The sequence below is a fragment of the Urocitellus parryii genome, chromosome 8 (genome assembly GCF_045843805.1).
Source record: "Urocitellus parryii isolate mUroPar1 chromosome 8, mUroPar1.hap1, whole genome shotgun sequence".
NCBI classification, from domain to species: domain Eukaryota; kingdom Metazoa; phylum Chordata; class Mammalia; order Rodentia; family Sciuridae; genus Urocitellus; species Urocitellus parryii.
In genome coordinates this window covers 143274856-143297740 of record NC_135538.1, presented here as the reverse complement: position 1 = coordinate 143297740, position 22885 = coordinate 143274856, and the positions used below count along the sequence as shown (strand labels likewise).

General features: G+C 48.1%; 1 protein-coding gene across 4 annotated transcripts in view; it reads right to left on the bottom strand.

The window, feature by feature from the left end:
* The window catches only part of LOC113179846 (phosphatase and actin regulator 1), a 287810-nt gene that overhangs the window by 84526 nt on the left and 180399 nt on the right, over positions 1-22885 (bottom strand). For all 4 annotated transcript variants that reach the window (XM_026384595.2, XM_026384593.2, XM_026384589.2 and 1 more), the window contains exon 3: positions 16838-16918. In XM_026384595.2, the coding sequence (XP_026240380.1) occupies positions 16838-16918 (81 nt within the window). The remainder of the gene's footprint in view (positions 1-16837; positions 16919-22885) is intronic.

Below are 22885 nucleotides of genomic sequence, written 5' to 3'. Positions count from 1 at the left end.
TGGCCGCATCCCCCCTCCCACCCTGCCTCTCCTCCCAGAAGGGCAGGCCCAGTGCAGACACTCCTCGGGCGACCAGAGGGGACAGACTGTCACCCAGCAAGGCAGAAATGTAGACCAGAGCGGAGGCAGCCTGACAGTGGGCACAGGAGCTGGGAAGGCCGGGGCGAGGTGCTGAGCCCTGAGAAGCAGAAACAGAGAGGGCTGAAGGAAGGCAGCGGTGCGCTCAGCATGAGGAGACCGAGAAGGAGGAGGTCCTTGTCCTGTGTGGACTTGTTCAGTGTCCTACAAGTACAAGGTAGGCTAAAGTTTTGACTCAGAGACTTGGCTCAGAAGACACTTTTTTTTTTTTAAATGTTTCATTTTCTTTAGTAATTGCAGCTACTTCTACTGGACTCCTCCCCTGGGCCTGTGTTCTGAGTTTTTTTTTTTTTTTTTTTTAATATTTCTTGTTTTGTTGTTGTTTGTTTTGCTTGGGGCTTACTAGGGTTTAAATGTTGAATGACCCCCCAAAGGTCCATGTCTTTGAGGCTCTGTCCCCAGGGTAGTGCTGTTGAGATGTGCTGTGGACCTAGAGGGAGGTCCTGAGAGGTCATTTGGAGTGTGTCCCCATAAGAGATTTCTCCTCTTTCTCTGCTTGGTGGCTCAGGATGCTTTGCTCTGCCACATGCTCCTTCCATTGCCACCCTGCTCACTCAAAGCAGTGGGTCCACCAATCTTGGGCTAGGACTGCCAAAACTCTGAGCAAAAAACAACCTTTTTCTCTTTACAAGTTGATTATCTCATGCATTTTGTTATAGTAACAGGAAATTGACTAACTCAGGCATACCTCCCTGGTTTTAGAGTGATTAACTTCAACTTGACTATGATCAACTAAATTTCCTTAAAGCTAGGGCTGGGGTTGTGGCTCAGCAGTAGACACTTGCCTAGCACATGCGAGGCCATGGGTTTGATCCTCAGCACCACATAAAATAAATGTTAAAATAAAGGTATTGTGTACAACCAAAAAAGTAAATTAAAAAAAGATTCCTTAAAGCTAAAGATTAACTGAAGTTGTTACAGGTGAAAGTCATCTGGAGAATGGGTAATGTGTTCTCTCAGGTTCTCATGCACACTTAAATAATAACAGTTTCTGTTTTCAAAACATTAAAGATGGACCTTTAATTTTGAGAAGGTGCATGTTTTATGGCCCTTTGGACCATAAGATCAAAAAATGTCAATTTATTTTCTGAAAAGCAAAAGCACTTTAAAAAACTTAAGCTCACTGCTGCATCTGATTTCCTAGACTATGAATTATGGTCTATGTAAAACCAATTAGTGGAATAAGAAATCTGCATTTAATAAATAACAGCTGCATGTGAGTATGCAGACTTACTTTATTCACATCTATATAGTGAATCATTACTGCAATACATTTCACAAGGCTCAAAAAACTTAAAAACAAAATTTCAAAACTAGTACAAATACAGGAAAAAGAGTAGAAATAAATGCATATTTATTTCTTCGAGTTGCACAAGAGGGAAGCCAGATGGAGAGTTGGGACTTACTCATAAAACTTTCTGACTTTTAATTTGCAAAGTGGAGTGTTGTTGTACACTGAAAAGAAAGGGGAGAAAAGCAGCATTGTGTAAAGTTATGAGCTAAACATAGCTCTGAGAAGAACCAACCACTCTGCGCAGGCTGAGCATTTGTTCAGGTAAATAAAAATCAAGCCCCAGGTGCCGCGTGCAAAATGGATAACCCTGCTGGGAATGAGAGAAATGCAAATGGCATGTCCGTGTGGGTGACGCTGATCCAGGGGACTGTGTTTGAAATAATGTCAAGGACAACAGCGGGAATGGAGGAAAAGAGGTAGGTGACGATGACACCAAAGGAAATGGGCGTGTAGGTGGGCAGAGATCGGAAGGGAATGTGGCCTAGGTAGAGTGAATGGTCATTAACTTTTCCCCCTCTAAAGATGCTCACATTTATTTTTAAAAAACTTTAAAGAAATTTTACCTTATTAAGTAATATGATGAAAGCATCAAGGTTTTTGTTACAGGAAAGGTTGCTTTCCCCACTCCTCTGGCTCCCGGGGGGAGACCAACCCTGCTCCCTGTTCCTCCCCTGGGAGGAGCTTCCGTCTGTCCTGCACTCCCCGCCCTGGGCCAGTGTGGACTGGAAACTCATCTTGTCAGGATTGGGGTAGGACCATCCTCAGGGCCATCCCTGAATTCTTCCAGACCAGTCTTTATCAACAATAAAGGTGAGACCCGACTTTGATCTCCCACTTATTTCTCAAATGGTTCAGAAAACTCAAGGGACAGATCAAGAGGGCTCACAGTGGGCCCCTCAAATCCTCCACAACCTGGAGACTCGGAGAAGAGAACGCTTCCTGTATCTCAGATGAAAAGAAGTGGAAGGAGCCACAGGTGGGCGACAGGAAGACGGGCGTTATACTCTCCTGGGCAGCCTCGGCAAAGAGAAGCGAGCTGGTGAGCACCCTTCTCCAGTCTCAGAGAGACACGAGGGACAGAAAGTGGCAGGTAAGGGCAGCTGGGGAAGCCTGGGTTTCCTCGCCATCACTAACTCAGGACAAGCTACCTAAGTTCTGAGGACTTGGTGTTTGTCCTTTGAAAACAAAAGAACAGCATTAGACATGCCCAACTCCCCTCCAGATGAACATGTTTTCGGCAGGAGGTGCTGGGAGAGAAGGAAAACAAGCCCCACCCCAACACTTGCAAGTCAGCCTGAAATATAACAGTCGCACGACTCAGCCCAGCAATTCACCTTTGGGTTATCCTGGGCGGGGGAGGCAGCTCAGGGGTCAGGCCCTTGCCCTGCATGTGCAGGGATCTGGATTCAGTCCCCAGGGTACCCCCCACCAACACACACAAATTGAGGTTTTCTTTTTCCTGTCTGATTTACTCCGGACATATTACAGCACTGAGAAGTAAACTGATAGATTACTGGTTTCCTAGAGCTAACTAAAGTTTTATATTTTCATTTTCAAAACCCTGATAAGTAAAGTTTCAGTGTAGATCTAAAGGTCTGTATTCTGTATGTAAAATGCCTCAATACACAGCAGAAAGACGGACAGGAAGAAAGGAAAAGAGAAAGAAACATTTTGGAGCATCTTCAATGCCAAGTATTATGTTGTACATTCTATTTATGATTGTGTCACAACTCCTGAAACAGTATTCCATAAATTTGCTCTGTACCAGTCTCTCTCTGTCTATCCATCCACCGTCTCCTTATCATCTCTCCCTATCTACCTACCTAGTATTCATCCATCCAGTGATGTCGGTACCCAAATCATCTCGACGTCGAGAGAAAAGTGAACACTGAATACCTAACCGGGCTGCATGGAGTCACACAGCTGAGCTGGTCCATGGTAAGTGTGTGCTTGTGATCTCATTTAAAATGATCTATCTTCACATTCTAATTCCTTAAAGGTGGCAAAAGGACAACACCACAGTCCTTTATAAAGAAGACACGGAGTTGTCCCAGGTGAAGTTCAAGTTCTGTTCCCTGCTAGTCCTCGTAGCAGAAAATCACCACCAACAGCAGGAAATCACGGTCACATTCATGCTTCCACTGTCAAGAAGACTTCTGTAAAGTGACATGTGACCATTTTAGACGGAAAACATCAGGTCATGTCAGCTGAGTGCATTTTTGCTGGTGATGCATAGAATTCACACGTGCTCGGGTCAAGATCCAAGCACATTTTACTTTCCTGCTGGGTCACCACGGGCTCCATGAGAGCAAAATAAGGAGGAGAAGCCTCTTGGAGCAGAGCACATAACTCCTTTGCTGACGGTATTTGTTATGAGAGTATTTGTTATGGCTTTGCCCCGCGGAGGTGGGAGTGACCGCTCACCTGGCTCTCTTCCTGTGGTGGCTTCTCAGACAAGGCTTTGGTCAAAAAGGGTATCTTCTCAGGAGGCGGCTGAGGAGTTGGAGAGTGTTCTGTGGGGATGACCCGCAGGCGGTGGTGGTCTTAATGTGAGCAGGGACTCTCAGGGGGCCCTGTCACAGAGACTTGGCCTGAACAAAACCCCGCCCATTAAGAGGGCAGGGCGATCATTCTGGAACCCACGGAGGCATCCTTTTAGCAAAAAGATGCAGAGTTTTGAAAAAGCTTATTAATCCCAGTAACCTTTCAAATCAACGCAATTAAAGCCACTAACTCCTCCCATCGTCAGCAAAATGATGTGCTGAAAACAGTTAACGGAGAAATGAATGATCTGAGGATTTTGTGGATGGATTAAAAGCTTTAAAGTTAAGAAGTGGGCCAGGGCTCCCTGGCATTTGTCACCTTCTGTGAATCTGTTTCCTTCCATGTGCCTGAGGTGAGGGAGCTGGCGTAAGAATAGATGAGGTGACAGAGACTTCGTAGAATGTTAAACGTTCACACAGCACAGAAAGCCACACGTTCCTAAGAAACACTGCCTGAGGATGAATGTTCCTGGCATTTGATTCTCAAGCATTTTAAAACATTTGGAAATACTATTTGAAAAAGAAAACATGAACAAACAAAAAATCAGTCATTCTTTGGCACATGTTCTTTCTCAGTGAAGAAAAGACTGTGTGTGTATGTGTGTGTGTGTGTGTGTGTGTGTGTGTGTGTGATTCAAAGTATCTGGGTACCACCAGGATTTAAGGCACAGACTGCAAGGTTATCTAGGACCAGGGAACCTGTATTCCAGAATCCACGAGTCAGAGAATCTTCCAGTTTCTCTTATCTCCATCTGCTCTCAGAGGTCTCTGGATTATTCTGACCAGCACACACACAAGACAAAATTTCCAGGAGCCACCAGGTTCCTTTCTGTCCACTACAGCCATCTTTCTGACTCACAGAGTCCTTTTGAACCATCTACCAAAATGTACTGAAAATCTACCAAAATGTGTTTCGATCTCAGGATGCGATCGACTCTGTGACATTCTGGGAAGGCGATTTCTTCCGAGGGATGGGACCGTACGTGTTTTTGTGCTCGGAGAATCAACTACTTTGCTTTGTTATCATTGCTATTGTTCTGGCTTTCATACCTTCTTTTGATTTTCTTTCTTTTTCAGAGGCCTTTCCCAGAAATATTAACTACGTGAGCGGTAATGACTTCCTATCACAGAAGTGGCAAAGACATTGACCTTGGGTAGCTCGTCTGGGCTGAACTCTCCTGCAGCTGTTTCCTGCTGGATTTATTGGTCTTTGCAGCACATGGTGAACAAACCCCTGCTCAAAGACGCTTATGTGGGCTGCTTCTCTGACTTGGAGCCTGCTGGGGATCTGTTGATGTCATGGAGTCACACTGTGGCGACACACAGAAGCAACCTGGGGACCAATGCTTCCCCAGCAATCTTTACTCCAGGGGCACTGGTTCAAACCGTAGCCACCATGATGAACTGTGACGGCTCTATTTCCAAATCATGACTGACTTCAAGATTTGAAGCTGAACAAGGAGACCACCTTGCTCTTCCTGGGCATCTGGATATCAAAGATGCAACGGGACAGGGACTGAATATCCAATGAACGGGACGTCACGGCTTCTGTCCTGTGCTACGACAGTCTGCACCTCAGAGTCACATCATCACTGTGCCGAGGGCCTTTCATCGTGAACAGGGTAGCCAAGCTGAGACCGGATTCCAAGACTGTCACAGTTCCTTAATGGCTATGGTTGGGGGAGGAAAGTGATTGGCCATTCCCAAATTTAAAAAGCAGCTGTTTCTCTAGCTGAGTTCTCAAACAGGTCACCCCTGGCCACACGTGGTGGTTACTCAAGCAGATAAAGTTTACAATGTGTTGTTCAGTCAGACTGGCCCCACTTCAAATGCTCCACAACTGCAGTGGCTAGTGGCTCCTCTGTGGGCCAGCAACGTGGCAGGATGGTTCTCTAACTGTAGAACTGAAAATCACAACATGGGGTCCAAGGCGTGTGCAAAAGCAAGTCCATTTTGCCACAGAGAAGGCTGCTCACGGGCCCCGTCACAGCCAATGGGCTGCTCCACGGAGAGGGTCTCCCACAGAGAAACCACAGTGGTGTCCACACCTGTAGCCCTGGGACAGAGACCAGCTCCAGGACGGGTGTGCACAGGGTGACTCCTGAGCCACACAAAGCTGCACAGGTGGATGCGGCCTTTGGAAACGTCCCATGGGTGGAACCTCACCCCCTGCAGGTGGATTTGGGTGGGAGGAAGAGGAAGGGGAGCTACGATCAAGACAGGGCCCACGTCTCCAGGAGACCAGAGCTAACAACCACGGGGCACTGGCTCCAGGCAGGCGATGGCCTCAGAACCCAATGGATTGGGTCCCAATCCTCCAACGGCCCTAGGAGAGGACGAACAAGGGCCTGAGTGGAGTGGAAGAGCTCATGGCTCCATGCTCCCAGAGACACAGGACCACCACTGCAGGCGGCAGAGTGCAGGCTGGGGGCCAGGAAACACAGGGGTAGTAAGAAACCCACATGGCCTTGCTGGGAGCGGCTGGGATCCTGCATTTCTATCCCATCAGAAAGCAGAATCCAGAGAGATGAACAGACGTCCTGGGCCTTCTAGAGGAGGAAAGGAGAGCGGGGACCAGAAGCCCAGGCTCAGGGCTCCACGCAAGCCGCGCTGCTGAATGCACATTTAGGTGGGTGAAGGCTGAGTGCCCCAGGGACTGGCCCCCCTCTCGGCGACCCTGGGGAAACACAGGAAGTGAGGAAGTTCTTCTAAGCTTTGGGCAGCTCCCCTTTCATTGACCGAGGGCCTTCCAAAGTCTGGCTGGCCTTCTCATCAGGCAGGGTAGGTCAGGGACTATGGAGGGACAGAGCATCAGATGGCAGGGGACTTGTGGGTGACAGAGATGCAGGATGTGCCCAAGGACCCTGAGAACTGCTACCTGGTGTGGGTCCTCTCTGGAAGGCCCACCCTGGGAGCACCCTCTCCAACTGCCTGCCTGGATCCCTCCTGTGCACTCAGGCAGGACAGGGCCCTGCTCCCTGATTTTGACACGGTTCCACGGCACGTGGCATATTAAGTGTGGAAACATGTCAAAATCAGGGAGCAGCTATCCATCCAGCGGATTTCTCCCATCTCTATTCTCCACAGAGGTCACCAGTGCAGACTTGAGCCTGCTGGGGTGCCCTTGTTCATCTGAGGTCCCAGGGTGTGTAGGCATTTAAAATCTTCGGGTTTACATGAGCATAATTCTGAAGAGCCTCGAGGGCAAGCTTTTCTTGCTCTTTGAAGGAGACACCTCTGGAGACTGTGGCATGCACATGTGATGGCAGAATTATGGCATCCACATTGTTACCTTGGGGATTTGCAGCCTGAGGATGGCCTCCCTGACTATGTTAACCAACCCTGGTGCTGCGCCACCATCAGACTTTTATTATTATTATATTTTATTTTCAGTTTTTTTTCAAATTGAAGATCAGGCTTCTGTTCAGGTACCTTGTATGGTTCACACACCCAATTTCACAGCACAGGCTAAAGGAGTTTACAGGTTCTGAGAATGGCAAGTCAAATGTCTTAAAAATTATATTTGGTAACAAATTTCTCTGACTTTATGAATTTTTAGAGCTTTTCCCCACTATTGGGGTTTTTCACATGTTTTAAAAACTGGAATTATGAAAATGTTCAAACACACTCTTAAGTGGAGAGAAATGCTGTGGATCACTCACAACGATCATCAGACTTGATAATCGTCAGGGCATCAGACACACTTGCCCAAATTCTTTCTTCTTCTTCATAGAAATGTCACAGCACCTCCCAGAGAGCCTGTCATTTTATCCCTGTGTACTATAATACACGTCTTTGAAAAATATTTTCTTACGCAACCATGATATCACCACAAAAAACTAACAATGATTCCTTATTCTGCGTTCAAGGCAGAATCGTATTTCCTGAAAATCGTGTTGCCTTTGAAATGTCTTTCTGTTCGGAGAATACGGTATCCTCCTGGTGCTTGTCAGAGCTCCTGAGTGGCCTTAATATTTATTGATACAATTGGTCCTCGTCCAGGGCTGGCCTGGAGATGTCACCTCCCGTGACCCCTCTGCAGTTCCTGCCAGGGGAAGAAGTTAGCTCTGGAAGCTTCAGCACATTGCTCTTCCACCCTGGGGGGCAGGGGCTGGGCGGGTGACAGTGCTGTCCCCTGGGAAAGCTCCTGGGGTCTGCTGGCTCCGCTGTTACTGATGAGGATGGAGGGCTCAGGCGGAACCCGCACGTTCCAATGTTTGCTGGGACTCAGGCACACGCTGGGTCTTCTCAGGTGTTCTTCATTCACAAAGAAACGTGAACTATCACAGCTAGAGGGTCTCAGGCGTTTCTGTCCACGGTTGGCTGACTCCATGGCGCTCTGCCCCCCCCCCCATTTAATCATTCATTCATTCCGTCAGGCAATAAATTTTAAGGGAGCATCAACAAACTCGGCATTGTTGAAGCCTTTGGGGCACTTTAGGGAACACTGCTGGCTTTGAGGACACGCCTAGTTGGCTTCTTGTTTCGGCCTCTCCGAGCTCACTGTGTTGCCGTGGTCTGCAGAGGAGCATCTTACGCCCTGATGACAGGAAACCACTCAGGATGACATCACAGGGCAGAAAGACAACAGAAAGGGCACTTCCTGTTCCTGAGCCTCTCCCATGCACCGAGGGTGGGGACCATTTCTCCACCCTGTCAGCAGACAGACAGCCTCCTCACTTGGCTTCCAGAACCCTGCACCTCCACCATTCTGACCTACTTCCTGTTCCTTCGGCCACTTCTCAGGCTGTGAGGGTTTTTCTCACTTCCAGATCACTTTCTCTTTTTTACTCTCCACACATTAAATGTGAGGGTCCACGGATTTCCTCTCAGGGCCACGTTTTCCCCTCACTCCACCTTCCGCCTGAGAAGTAGCATCAATTGACACAACCTCGCGCCACATCGTCTCCAGCGCTGATCTCCCTCTTGAGCCTCACACCTATCTGAAGAGCAGTCTCACGCAGACATCTGAATCGCTCCAGGTCAACGGGGCCAAATCGTCACACCCTTTTGTGATCTCAAGGCTCTTCTCTTGGGTTCCCAGCTTAGAGAATGGCCCCTGTATTTTCCCACCTGGTCACCCAAGCACACATCTAGGCATCAGCCCTGCTAATTTCCTTCACTCCCCCAAATCTGAGCTGACACAGGTCCCATTTGGCCTCATGCTCTATAAATTTCCCATCTATCCTCTCTGCGAGCCTGGTACCCCGATTCCTGTCACCCACCACCACATCATTGGTATTCCTGCAATGGCCGGCCAACTGGTCTCCCTGGTTGGTGCCTGAGGCTCCCTCCAAGTCACTCCCCCTGTAGCCGGGGGAGGCTGCAAATATGATCATGTAGAAGACCCTCCCACAGCTCCTCTCTGTTCTCAGGATTAAGAGTAAACTGAGAGCAGTTTCCAGTCTGCACCACCTGCACCCATTCGCACCTTGGTGCCTCCGACTGTGCTAGTCCTGTAGGACTCCCCTTACCCATCCCATCCCATCCCATCCCATCCATCCCATCCCTCTAGGTAAATTCTTACTCATCCTTCAGATTTCCTCTAAGGCCCTGCTCCTTCCAATCTGCCTTGCCTAAGTCCCCGAGCCCGGGTGAGTGACAATTCCAAGTGCCACCTGAAAGTCCCTGAGCCTGGGTGAATGACACTTCCAAGTGCCACCTGAAAGTCCTATACCATCATAATTGTCAAGCCACCTCTGCCCAGGACTACAAGTGACACCTTCTTATTCTTCCTGCTATGATATTTCTCGTCTCAGAATAGTACCTGCAACATAACAGGTGCTTAGTCAAAACACAATCAGGGAGTAAGTTTCCTGGACACTGCTTGAGTTCTCCTGGCTGGGACAGTGCTTTTCTGATGCTTAAGAGAATATGTATTGTGATCTCTTGATTGTTTAAACCACTTGCCGTCTGTCTTCTTCACATTTTTAAAAGCAGATTTTGTTTCAAAACCCTAAATAAACAAGTCTAAGTCTTCGGTGCCGAGGGCAACACGGACGATTACATGTTGCGGGCGCTGACAGTGAGCACTCTCCCTTTTCCACACAGTTCCAATGAACCACAGCTTCCCCTAGGTGCCATTTCCAGGGGAGACATCAGAACAGCTCAAGATGCCACAAACCACAGAGCCTGGTCAGGGCTGTCAAAAGCATTTCCCATTAAACCCGCAGATTTCAAATGTCGACGCACCTGGGATCCCAGGCTAACAAGGGGCTCTGGGAAGGCTCATGCCCGCACTTGTCTCCTCTAATAGAGGGAGGAGTTTTTACTTCGTTTTCAAAAACTGATGACCTTTTCATTTAAATATCAAGCTTTTTCCTCTTGAATGCCAGAGCAGGGGGAATGGAAGAGAGTTGTCCATTTCCTGGAGCGTCTGTTTGCGTTCATAATTAAAAATAACACCTTCACCTGATGAAGGAGAAAAGCACACCTGGGTGCACTTTATCACCTGCTGTGAAGTGTTCTCCCGCATGGCAGCAGGTGCTGGGAGACAGCGGCTCAGGCACTGTTCTCTCCTGTAGCGGGCTAGTCTTCCGGATCCCCTTTCCCTCCACCTGGGACTGTCTCTCCCCCTAGGTCCAGGGAGGCTGCAGTAGCCCCAGCCTATCACTGCAGGCTGCCATGAGAGGGGCACTGACCTGTCTGGCCACTCATGGTGGAGGGCGCCTCCCCCCTGCTCACAGGAAACACAGTCATGTGACCTCAATACACCTTGACTCTAAGAAGCAAAGGACACCATAGTGGGACTGAGGTTTCACAGGGACATCCAGTGATGCAGAGCCAAGCACAGTTGTCACTGTTACCCTTCAAGTTCACACCTAAGTTCAAGTTCAACTTACATAGGTTTATCTGTAAGGATCATTAAACTACCTGTTGCAGTATTCATGCAGGACCTCTGACTACCCAGATGCAAAGCTTTCCTCTGCGCTTCTAAATTCCTCCCAGGGCTTTAAGAGTCATGCTGGTTGGTTGTGACACAGGTAAGTCAGTCACCTCTGTAGGGCTTCACTTGTTGTGACATTGCAATGACAACAGCATTGGGGCCAGGTGAATTCTTAGGTCCTTGCTAAGTAGGAGAAATAGCACAGCTAGTATACTAATTGCCTGACAGTACGGTTTGGGTCTGTATTTCCCTCATAACACTTAAGGACACTATCTGATGCATTTGGCATCCATATGCATAGATATGCAGCTAATATAATGTTGTCTATTTAAATAAAGTTTCATGGACCATGAAACTGAACAAATACAGAGGACTTGTGCTCTGGATTTTGGCAGTGCAGGTGATTAAACGGATTCACGTGAATGTGCAGAAGTGCCCCTGTCTGCATGTGTTGCTCTTTCTGTACACACTTACTGGGCACCCACCAGGCCCTAGACACTGCTGGAAGTACTTGGGCTACATCAGTGAGTAAGCCAAGGACCCCACCCAACCTGGTGCAGCTTACTGTCAGGAGAGAGAGAGAGAGAGAGAGAGAGAGAGAGAGAGAGAGAGAGAGAGAGAGAGAGAGACAAGAAAACATTGAACTGATAAATAAGCTATCGCAAAGCATGTGAGAAAGTGATAAGAAGAAAGAAAACAGGTGAACAGGAAGGGAACTAGAACTTAGGGAAAGGGACAATAATTTAGGGTCAGCTCCATTTGAGAAGGCGATACCTTTCAAGTCTTTCAAGCCAAGACTTGAAGGAGGAGCTAGCCACTGCATAGCTGGGGGAAGAGAGTTCTAGAAGAGGGAGTGGCCCATGCAACCCCCAGGGCCAGAAGCAGGGCTGGAGTGAAGTCAAGGAGAGGCAGTGAGGAGGAAGTTCGAAGGAGGCTCAAGAAAAAGTCAGGGGGTGGAGGGCAGATGGTGTAGGGCTTTGCAGGCTGTGTAGGAGCCTGGAAGTTCCCCGAGTGAGGGGAGGAGCCAGGCAGGCTCTGAGCAGCAGGTGCCCTGCTCTGATTCACAGAGAACCCAGAGAGGAGCAAGTGCAATACAGAGGACTCCATTCTACTCACACATAACGAGTTGATTTAATGAATGGGAGGGCTTGGGAATTAGGTGACAGGTTCTTTGATAGTAACAGTAGGACTGAGTTTAAGAATTTGGGCTGCCATGCCTTTATTTCCAGCCACTCAGTGATTTCCTCTGAGTCTCTTCAAAAACTATCACCTCCTCTGAGATTCCCTGCACGGCTGTCCTGGTCTACAACCTCCTCCACCAACTTAGGCTCCACATTCTGCTGCTTGGTTTCCCTGAGATCACTAAAGGCTCTTTGAGAATACATAATGTCATGCCATTTCCCATTCCCTTCAGTACAGTGTAGACTCTGAGAAGGTAAGGGATTCATTTATTTCAACTCCGCAGGCGGCTTCCTGGCACAGAGGGACTGATGGGTTGAATGAATGAATGGATGGATGGATGTTCTGGGAGTCTAGGAAAACTTCATTTAATTAAACTTTTGTTTAGTTTGCATGAATCCAGTTCTAATTTAAACAAATAGGCCATGCAATCGGGGAATAAATAAAACAAGCTGTCATATCATAAATTATTTCCCACCACTGCTTGGCTTAACATTTTTACCATTTAGAGAGTGGATGGTTCACATGAATGTTTACACGGCATTCTTCATAAAACTGCAAGTACCACATTGAAGAATATTTGGAAAATGGTAGAAAAAGAACTTAACCGTTTTACATCCTCACTACCACTGCAACTAATAAAATTCTAAAATTCCCCAATATGTTGTCTTCAAACTTCACTGCATTCTTACATGGTTTAGATACATTCTAGAGATCCAACAAATTACTCTGGTTTTTAAACTTTTATCTAAAGCTCTTCTGAATTCTAAGATTATGTGATTCTACATGAAAACCAATAAAAAATACAAGCCATTCAATAACTATGCTTTTTACTTCAGAGCCTATTAAATAAGGAATTTCTGGAGACATTTGAATTTTTTTCTTCTATATCCAAGTTCTCATTTTCCTTGATCTGAATTCATTGAATATTTGGGTGTTTAGAGCCATAGCCAAAGGGGCCCCAGCAAACTTCCAGGGGGCCCCAGCAAACTTCCAGCTGCTGGCTGATGATTGGCTCACAGCAGCCCCAGCAAACTTCTAGCTGCCAGCTGATTGGCTCCTCTGCGGTGATGTTCATTGGGCTGTTTCCTCGCCCTTTCAGACCACAGAACTGCTCATTGGGGGACTTTTTTTGGCTCCGCCCACGCGACCCAGCCAAGCGGCCTCAAGAGCAGGAGAGGTGGGGGAGGTTGAGAGGCTTGTGGGAAGCCGGTGGTGGCAGTTGGGCTCTGAGGGAATTCCTGAAGAGCTGTGTGGTGCGGTGTGTGTGTTCTAAAAATAAAGTTCGTTTCTTTTGACAAGTGGCTCCTGAATTGTGCCCAGCCAGACTGCGGCATTTGGGATTTCAACAATACAAAGAAATACAAAGAGGGACAGCCCTTGAGCCATTGGAGTCCACTCTTGCCAACAGCTGGGACTTGCAGATCACTACAGGAGCCTTCTTTTGGACTTTCCATGAATGAGTGGGGTGTTATTAAGAAAAAGAAAAAACGCAAAGCAGGTTGGAAAAGAAAATCTTTCCTGCTAAATAGTGAGAATAAACTGTTCTCTGCCACAGTAGCACTAACATACACCCCCACAAGGGTATGCACAGTATAAGGCAGACCCAGAGGGCTGTGTCCTGGCCACGGGCTGACCCTGCAGCTATCTGGCAGCAGGCAGTGGTCAGGGTCTGTGGACCTCTGATGGAAACGGCCTTGTGACAGGTAACCAGCTCAAGTGCTGCAGGCGGACAGCAGGAGGAATTGCCAATGAAGTTAGGGACGACCAGCCAGGCCACGGGTAAGGGCTGCCCCCTGTCTATGAAATTCCCCTTTGAGACTAACCACCTGCAAAGCACAGGGAAATTCCTCTGCCGCCTGCCACCCATCGGATTGTGGTAATGAGATCTTATTTCTTTTACCCACCAGAACTTCAGATACGGCGAGGGGAAGGATGTTGCAGAGAGGAGGGAAGGCAAGGGAGGAAAATGGCTCACGTGGAGGCCAAGAGGGAGGCCGGGAGGTGCAGGGGAGGTGAAGGAGGCTGCTGAAGGTGGAGGCAGGGTCCTCACTGACAGACCCCTACCACCATTTCCAGGGTAGGTCTTTTTACCTCTTCAATCTCGAGACAAAAGAGGGCAGTGATGTCCACCCTTCCTAATATTGATTTCTTGGGCCTGTTGATAAGATCACCTAAGGTGAGGCGCCCTTTTCAACTGTGTGAAAAATATAAAGGATGACGATGACGACAATGAGACTAATAATAGTGATGGCAGGTTAGCATTTCTTGAGAACAGGTCTTGAAGGTGGCGGGGATCGTCTCATGTAATCCTCATCACCACAATATGATCCCCACTTTGAGTTAAAGAAGCAGAAGCACAGAGAAGCAAACTGACTAAAATTGCACAGCTACTTGGTAAAACTGGACTGGAACCCTAGCAATCTGATTCCCAGGCTTGGGCTCCTTACCTGACAATGTAACAGAATAAGTTAAGGAGATTGAGATCCACGGTGCAAACACAACCTGTGGAGTTTTGATTTTAGTCCCTCTCTTCCTCTCCTTTTCCATCGTCCAGACTGTAAATCTTTTTGAAGAGTCTGATTCCTGTCCAACATCGTTCGTAGTTGGGGGATCCAGCTGTGACCCTCTGAGACCCTGCTCCCCTGTGGCTTAAGGGCTAGTGCAGAAAGTCACTCAACAAACAGAAATGGGCTGACAGGCTAAGTGCTAAGATAAAAATAAAACAGGAAGCTGCAGTGCCCGGTGACAGAGGGGGACAGACTGGTCCTTTCCTCCAGAGCCACTAAGGGAGCACAGGTCAGGGGCCAGCTCTGTGCCTGCTGATGGAGAAACACAGAGCAAGGCACCTGTCACCCTCAGGGATCTGCCTGCTGGTGTGGCCTTGGCAAGCCCCAGCCACCCCAGCCCTCGAATCCTCTCCTTACCAAAGGTGGCTTTGACTCCAACAACCTGGGATTTCCTTGGTTCAGTCGGGAAGCCTCCTGGGAGATACTCACCTGAACCCAGTTATTAGATGCAATGAAAATAATAAATGTATGGTAAAAGGTGGTCTTTGCTTTGGGGCTGCCTGAGGATTTGCAGAGACTCCACAGCTGCAGGAAGGAGGGAGGGAGCAGGAAGGACCGTTTCATAGAACCCTGATGGTTTTTTTTTTTTTTTTAAGCACTTGGGTCCTTATTAGATAACATTAGACCTGTAGTCAGCATCTTCCTTCTCTCCTGGGGTGCAGACACAGAGAAAGGAGCTTATGGGAAAACATGGAGAAGAAGTCTTCTTCTGCTGTGGCATTTCCCAGGTATAAAGGACAGAGGGGCTCACCATAGGGACTCATGAGCTCAGGAGGTGCCAATAATTATAGGATGTGGATCAGAATAGGACAGCTCCACATCCTACCTCAGTGTCCCTCGCCACCAGGGCGGCGCTGTGTTTCAGGCTAGCAATTTGTGCTTAAAGAGAATATTTCAAAAGCACCTCTAGGAAGTAACCAGTGAGTGAGATGCACCATGGGGGTCAGATCGTCCCAGAAGAGCAGAATCAGAGCCACACTAGGACCTGGGAGCAGCCTCCCTTTGTGTATTAGAACGAAATAGGGCATCAAGAACCCGACAGAAACATGGTAAACTGCAGCGTCAGAACTACCAGGGTGCCTGGGCTATCAGGATGAATGTTTAAATAGAATGTTGAATCACCTGGTCCGCCAGATAACGCCAGGGTGGAACAGGAAGAGGACCCGACTGTGACAAGATCAGAAGTGACAGTCTGTTAGTCCACTTAAAGCTCAAAGAGGAGAATGTATTCCTCAGAGTCAGAGAAAGAGAAGACAGAAGATGGAGGGAAGGACAGAGAGCGAGGGAGGGAGGGAGAGAGAGGAGACCCACACAAGTGCAATTTAAAACAGCAAAGATCTTAGAACAGAGGAGTGAATGTTACTTAACATAACATGTAAATCACTGCCAAGCTTCATATTTGAAGAGAACGATTCAATAAACAAAAGATGCAGTGGCCCCTGGAGAACACTTGGGGACATGTTCATAGAGCATTTCAAATCTCTGTCAATGTTATCATTTAAGATATCTTGTGTGTATCGTCATAATTTTTTCCACTTTTTTTTTTTTGCGCAGGGTGGGGGATGAACTCAGGGGCACTCCATCCCTGAGCCATACCCCAGCCCTATTTTGAATATATAGGATTGAACCAGGGATTGAACTCAGGGGCACTAGGCCACTGAGCCACATCCCCAGTTCTATTTTGTATTTTATTTAGGGTCTCACTGAGTTGCTTAGCGCCTCAGTTTTTTGCTGAGGCTGGCTTTGAACTCTGGTTCCTCCTGCCTCAGCCTCCCCACTTTATTTTTCCTATGGCTGGGAGACAGACTGCAGGGGTGGGATGGGAGAACAACCCCCATCCCTCCGAGAAGCCTGTGGGTTTTAAACAGCTACTTGAGCAGCCTCAATGCCTGTGAGAGCGCAAGCAATTAAACTCGCCGCGGCCGTGTGAACTCTCGCACGGCTGGACCCACAGCCTCACCGACATCATTTCTGGAAGCGCATCTTTCTTAGCATCCCGTGGTTTGATTCCCAAATGGGAAAAGTGGGGGCTTTTCTCCCCCCATCATATAATATCCAGATATTTGGTGTCTCCATTGTCTTTTCTCCCCACAGTAGTCTGGAGTTCAAGGATTCAAATCTTCCAATCACTTGATAAATTGTTGCAGAAAATTCAATGCAATGTCAGAAATGTGCCCGGGTCCACACACGGCTCGAGGGCCCATGGGCAGAGGATGGGGGCTCTTACCTTTATCGTAGATCTCCTTCAAGACCCCTCGCTTTATCAGCTCCTCTCTGCTTTGCCTCATGGATATCTTCCTTTCCAGGGCTACAAGCAAGAGAGAGAGAGAAGCAGGGTGAGTAGGGAACAAGGGCACCACGTCTTTCCAAGGTCACATGCTGATTGGAACTGCCGTGTGATGCACGGAGAGCTTCTGTACACTCTGCTTCCCTCGTGGAAGCTAACCATCATTTGCTTGGATGATAAGCCTTTATTTATTTATTTATTTGGGAGAGTACCAGGGATTGAACTCAGGGGCACTCGGCCACTGAGCCACATCCCCAGCCCTATTTTGTATTTTATTTAGAGACAGGGTCTCACTGAGTTGCTTAGCGCCTGGCTTTTGCTGAGGCTGGCTTTGAACTTGTGATCCTCCTGCCTCAGCCTCCTGAGTGCTGGGATCACAGGCGTGCACCTGGCTGATAAGCCTCTTAATCAGATTGTCTGTCTAAACCTCCCAATCTCTACATTACCTATAAAATAGGCATTTTATTGAATTTGAGTTAACCCTGGTGTACGGTGAGGAAGCTGTGGCATGGAGAAGCTCAAGGCTGCACCAGTCACAGGGCCATTGAGCAGAGGGACCAGGACTCAACGCCAGACATGTGACCTCTTGTCTGGACTCCACCTTGAAGTCCAAGGCCCTTCCTGGAGTGTGGGGATCTCTCTGGCTGGACTTCACAGATCCCGATTCACTGACTCCCATTACTAAGAAACAGTAAGTTTGAAACTATCTCCTCAAACGCTCGGCATTGGCATCCCAGGGTCCCTGGTGGATTATCTGAGAGGTGGCAGGTGACCTCTATGGCAGGAGCCCCACACCCGCCTCTCTCAGGCTCCATGTGTGGGAGCAGCTCAATGAGGAATAGACTCTGTTGGCTCCAGATGTGTCTCCAACCACACAGATGCTCAGCAGGTGGGGCTGGGGGAGGCAAGAGCAGTGGGCAGATGGAGGACACTTGAGTGGCAGAGGACCCCAGGCGTGGAGGAGTGAGGGACAGCTTGAAGGGCTTGCAGGGGGCTCCAGCCCATCCTACCGAGGACAGCAACTGCCCCAGGCCCAGCCTCTGGTAAACACTGTGCATGGGGTGATGACAGGTTATCAGTGGCTTTGTCACCCTCTGGAGGCATAGGTATTCAGGGGAAAAGATTTTTTAAAAAAGTAGGGAAATTTTTTATGCAAATTCATATACAGATTAATTAGAGATACACGCATGCACCTCAACAGAACTGAATCCAAAGAATATGACTAAGAACTAGAAAGCGAGGAGGGAATCCAGGGCTGTGATTCTATTTGTGTCACCTACTAGCTGTGGGACCTCAGTTGAGTCACTTGCTGGTCTGGGAAAACAATTTCAATTTTTACAGGTCCAGGGTGAGACGGGAACACCTGGATTGTGAGAATAAGCTCTCCGGGTTATTCTTAGGCATAGCTAGGCTGAGGATCGCTGGTTATAAAATCTGGAACTTACTATTTTTTTTAAACTCTCATCCTAACTTCTTTGCTTAAATCATAATGAATAGAGTGATATGAGAAAAGAGGACAACTGTCAGGAGAGACACACTCACCTGTGGCTCACCGAGAATATTGACAGTAAGAGAGACATAGATGTCGACCCACGGAAGAGAGGGCAGGAGGGTTATCACAGGTGGGGCAAGGGGTAAAGGTGGGTGTAGGAAACACGGGGTGGGGTTTGTTTTGGGGGTGAAAGCACTTCCAACCCAGATCAAATGACGTCATAGGGTACACGAGGACAGAAGGGGGTTCTCTACGCAAGGAGGGTTGGGGATGGCTGGAGAAGGGGAGGAAAATTCCAAGTTAGGATCAAATGCTCTGCAGGGCTTGAGAAGATCTGCCTGGCAGCCCCTGGGAGAAGACTGGACAGGTCAGGGGAAGCCAGGAGTTGAAGCAAGGGGTTGGTGACACACCTTTTAGAGGACACAAAGCCATGTCATGGAATGAGGTGCTTTGCCACCCTGTACTCAACCACGTGAATGGAACAGATTTCTCTTAAACACTGTGTGGTTTCCCAGGACCTTTCAAAACCACAGACTGGGATGGATGGGTTTGGTGCACAGCAGTAAGCAAGAATCTGCCCCCCTGGTGGGCAGTGCCCTGGGCTTGAGGGTCTGAGATTCGAAGCTGTTAGCAGAACGTGGATGCGCTCCAGGCCCACTTGGCCACCCAGACCCCAGCTGTCACACTTCACTCAGCCAATCATGACAGAGCGGCTGCTCCAGATGAATGACACCTGCTAGGGGCTGGAGATGATGGCGACCAAGGGACAGTTCCTGCCCTCAAAGAGTTTACAGACTAATGTGACAATCAGACAGTCATTAAATAATGACATCACCCAATGTGGGATTTAAAAATTGAAATAAGTCCTCAGCTAATGTCCCTTGTTGGGGTGTCAGGGGCTTTTAGGAAGGAGATCCTTGAGCTGAGATTTGAAAGAGGAAAGTATCTTATCTCAGCAAAGAGCCGGAGAGAGCAGAGTGGACCCAGTGGGTGAATTGTGGTACCATGGAAGGACAGAAAGAAGGCTTCCTGGCTGCAGCCACCAGCACCCAGTGGAGAATGTTGGAGCTGAGGCCAAGGGCAGGGCTGGCCATGCGGGGCCTGAACCAGGCACCATGCTCTTCCCAGAGGGATGGGAAGAAACAGTCAGAGTGGAGCATTTGAAAGACAAACATTTGCTTCAATGTGGAGAACAGATTGGTAGAAACCAGTGACTAAATGATTCCAGACATCAAGGCAGGGCAGGATGGCAGCTTGGGCTAAGATGTGGGTGACAGAGACAAAGGATGTGGTCAAGAGGTGGCAATGTTGACATGACCTCAAGCCAAGGATCGGACAAGGCACGTGCAGAAAAGAAGGGTCAAGGACAACTTGGTTCCTTCCCATCTTGCACAACTGAACGGAAGGTGCTGTCAATCACTAAGGCAGGACGAGCGAGATGAGAACTGGGTTTGGAGGGCGGATGGTGAACTCCAGGGTCAGCCAGGTCCAGAGGAGGCATCAAGGAAGTGCAGTTGGAAATGGCATGAAACCAGAAGCAGCGACAGGAGACTGTGCATGTGGCCTGGACTGTCACAGGGCAGCACTGCTCAAAATCTCCAAGGAAAACACTCTTCATTACAAAGAAGGAGTTCCAGGGATTCCAAAGGTATGACATAAAGTCTTCTGCCCTGAACTTGCTGTTTGCATTGAGTTTTTCTTTCAACATTAAGATGGATGGGCTGGGAGTGTGGCTCAGTGGTAAAGCACTTGCCCAGTGTGGGCAAGGCTCTGGGTTCTATCCCCAGCACCCAAAGAAAAACAAAATATTAGGTGGACCCCTTATAATATTTCCATTCTAATTTAAATGAGAAAATGTGCTCCCCACCAATTTTCAAATTAAATCAACACTCTGAAAAGAGGCGGCTTATTGATCCTAAGGCTCTTTCCATTTCGTGGTACAGAACCCTGTGCCCCCAGGGAACTTGTCCATCATTTGACAAGGGTGGAAAGTTATATTGTTTAACACAATCCTCCCCACCATCTGTGAAAAATCATTTGCATTCCACACATGAGGTACCTGAGGTCCAGAAATATCAAGTTGTTTGGAATCATATAGCAGAGACCAGAAGATCAAAAATAAAACAAAACAAAAAACCCGATCCCTCTTCCTTTCCCCTAGTGATACCATATTGGCCTTGAGGACCAGTAGAATGAGCATGAGAATGGTCAGCTCCGACAGCGAAAGGTGACCTTATTAATAATTTACTTGGGTTTGAGCATCCCAAAAAACGACAATTACTTTATTCTTAGCCACTTGCTCCTTCTAAAGCCCTGTTTTCTGGCTATTTCTTTTAATAAGATGCCTCTCTCTTAACTGTACTTCAGCTGCCCTTCCAAAGTGAGTGCTAGGTTTAACCAAGGTCGAATTCACCACCGCTCCAGAAAGTGACAGTAAGTGGGCTGCCTGGCGCAGAGGGACACCTCGGGCCACTTGACCTGGTTTACTCCTGAGCCATAACAGGGTGTGCCAGCACGGTTACTGTAGACAGGAAAAGAAAGAAAGGTTTGCTTTTCACCAACCAAAGCTACGGTTCAACTCTCTCCCCCAAGTAATCTGGCTTTGGGTAGAGCCAAGGAGGAAAAGATGAGTCAAAACTATAAAAAGCTAAGGAGAAGAGGAGGAAGGCCTGGGGGAGACAGGTGTGACGTGCACCCCACCTGCCCAAAGGAGAGCAGCCACAAGGTAAGTCAGCTCAGGAGTCGGGGCTGGGTGGTGGGTTGGCCACTTGTGAAGTGTGTGGTCTTTGCGAGGTAATGAACAGGAAAAAAAACATAACCCTTAAAAAAAAGCCAAGCTCTGTATTGTTGGGCTTGGCAAGAATATGCAAGCAGGTACTAATTTTATATAAAAGCCAGTAAACAAGAAAAGCTTTTTTTAAAATCTGAGGATCACTATACTAGTATTCACTTATTAAAGCCGGGGCAGGGTAGATCTGAGTGACCACCCATGGACATGCTTGGGGGTAAATGTTTTGGGTTTAAAACTGGGATTGTGGTGACAGTGGCACCGTTCTTTAGTTTTTTTAATTTAATTTTATTTTTCACTACTGGCGATTGAACCCAGGGCCTTGCACATGCTAGGCAAGCACTCCACCACCCAGCTACAACCCCAGCCCCGCACACCTCTTTAAATAGGCTCCAATCGTGGAGTTGTACACCGACGTGGATAGTAGGAAAATGACATCTCAATAAAGCTGTTAAAATGGGGTGGGAAGAGTACCCCAAATGGCAAAAGTATTGATTAAAAATATAAAAAGAGCACATCTAAGCAGACCATTAAGAAAGTAATGAGCTTTAGGCCACAGAGAGCTAATAAGCTGACATTAAAATAAAAGGATTAGAAATACAGGTAAAGTCCTTAAAAAGCCATTTTTAAACCCCTAACACCTTAGTCAATCAGTTGAACCAAAATATAAAAATCAGGAATTCGGTTCTGAGAGAACAAGTATCATCATGGCCAGGAGCTGATGCAACTCCCTGATCTTAAGAAAATAACCGAATTCCAGCAACATCACGGCTTATGATGCGCTGTGGCCACTGAAGCCTCGAAACAGAAACAGAAGCCAGCAAACAGGCAGAGGTGACTTCCAGGGACACCCAGCCCCAAATTCGAAGCTAACCCATGAGAAGTCCCAGAGAGGGACAGGGCAAACAAATTCTGATTTGCTTTCACACACCAGTGAGTCAGTGGGGTCCATCCAAACACTGAGAGGAGGCTCTATAGATCCTTTTGCCTGAATTAGGCATGGGAGAAAGATCTCTCAGTTCTGTAGCAAAAGTGGCCCTTAATATCCCAAAACCACCCGATTCAGAGGTAGTCCAGGGAAGATTCCAGAAGCTTGCCATCAAACCCTGCTTCATATAAGAAGTAGGCAGGAAGCCTCAACAGACCTAGCTATCCTTGCCTCTGCACCACTGTGTATTACCTGGGCATTTTCATTTTCTGTAATTCTAATGCTTAGGCACCGTGCATAGGGCTTCCTGGCTGAACCTGCGTGGACCTTCTCCTGGCTTTAGCCAGTTCTGAGAGGTAGCAAAGGGCTTGCCTTTGCCTTTGATCTGCAAACCAGCCACCGAGCACCCTAAGCGCCCAGGAGGGTACCAGAGAACTGCAGACAGCCCCTACGTTCCCGGTCCCACGGAAGGTGTTCACACTGGCCAATCCCAACCCTGCTCACCTCGCCTTGCCTACTCCTTCCCAGGGAAGCCGAAACACAGGTGCCCGCCTACATCTCTTCCAGCTCCCTCAGCCTCCTGGTCAGCCCTCCTCCCCAAGCCTGATAGACTGCCAGACAGGGGATTGAACTCAGCGGCACTCGACCACTGAGCCACATGACCACCCCTTTTTTGTAATTTTTATTTAGAGGCAGGGTCTTGCTGAGTTGCGTAGCACCTCACTTTTGCTGAGGATGGCTTTGAACTTGCAATCCTCCTGCCTCAGCCTTAATATGATT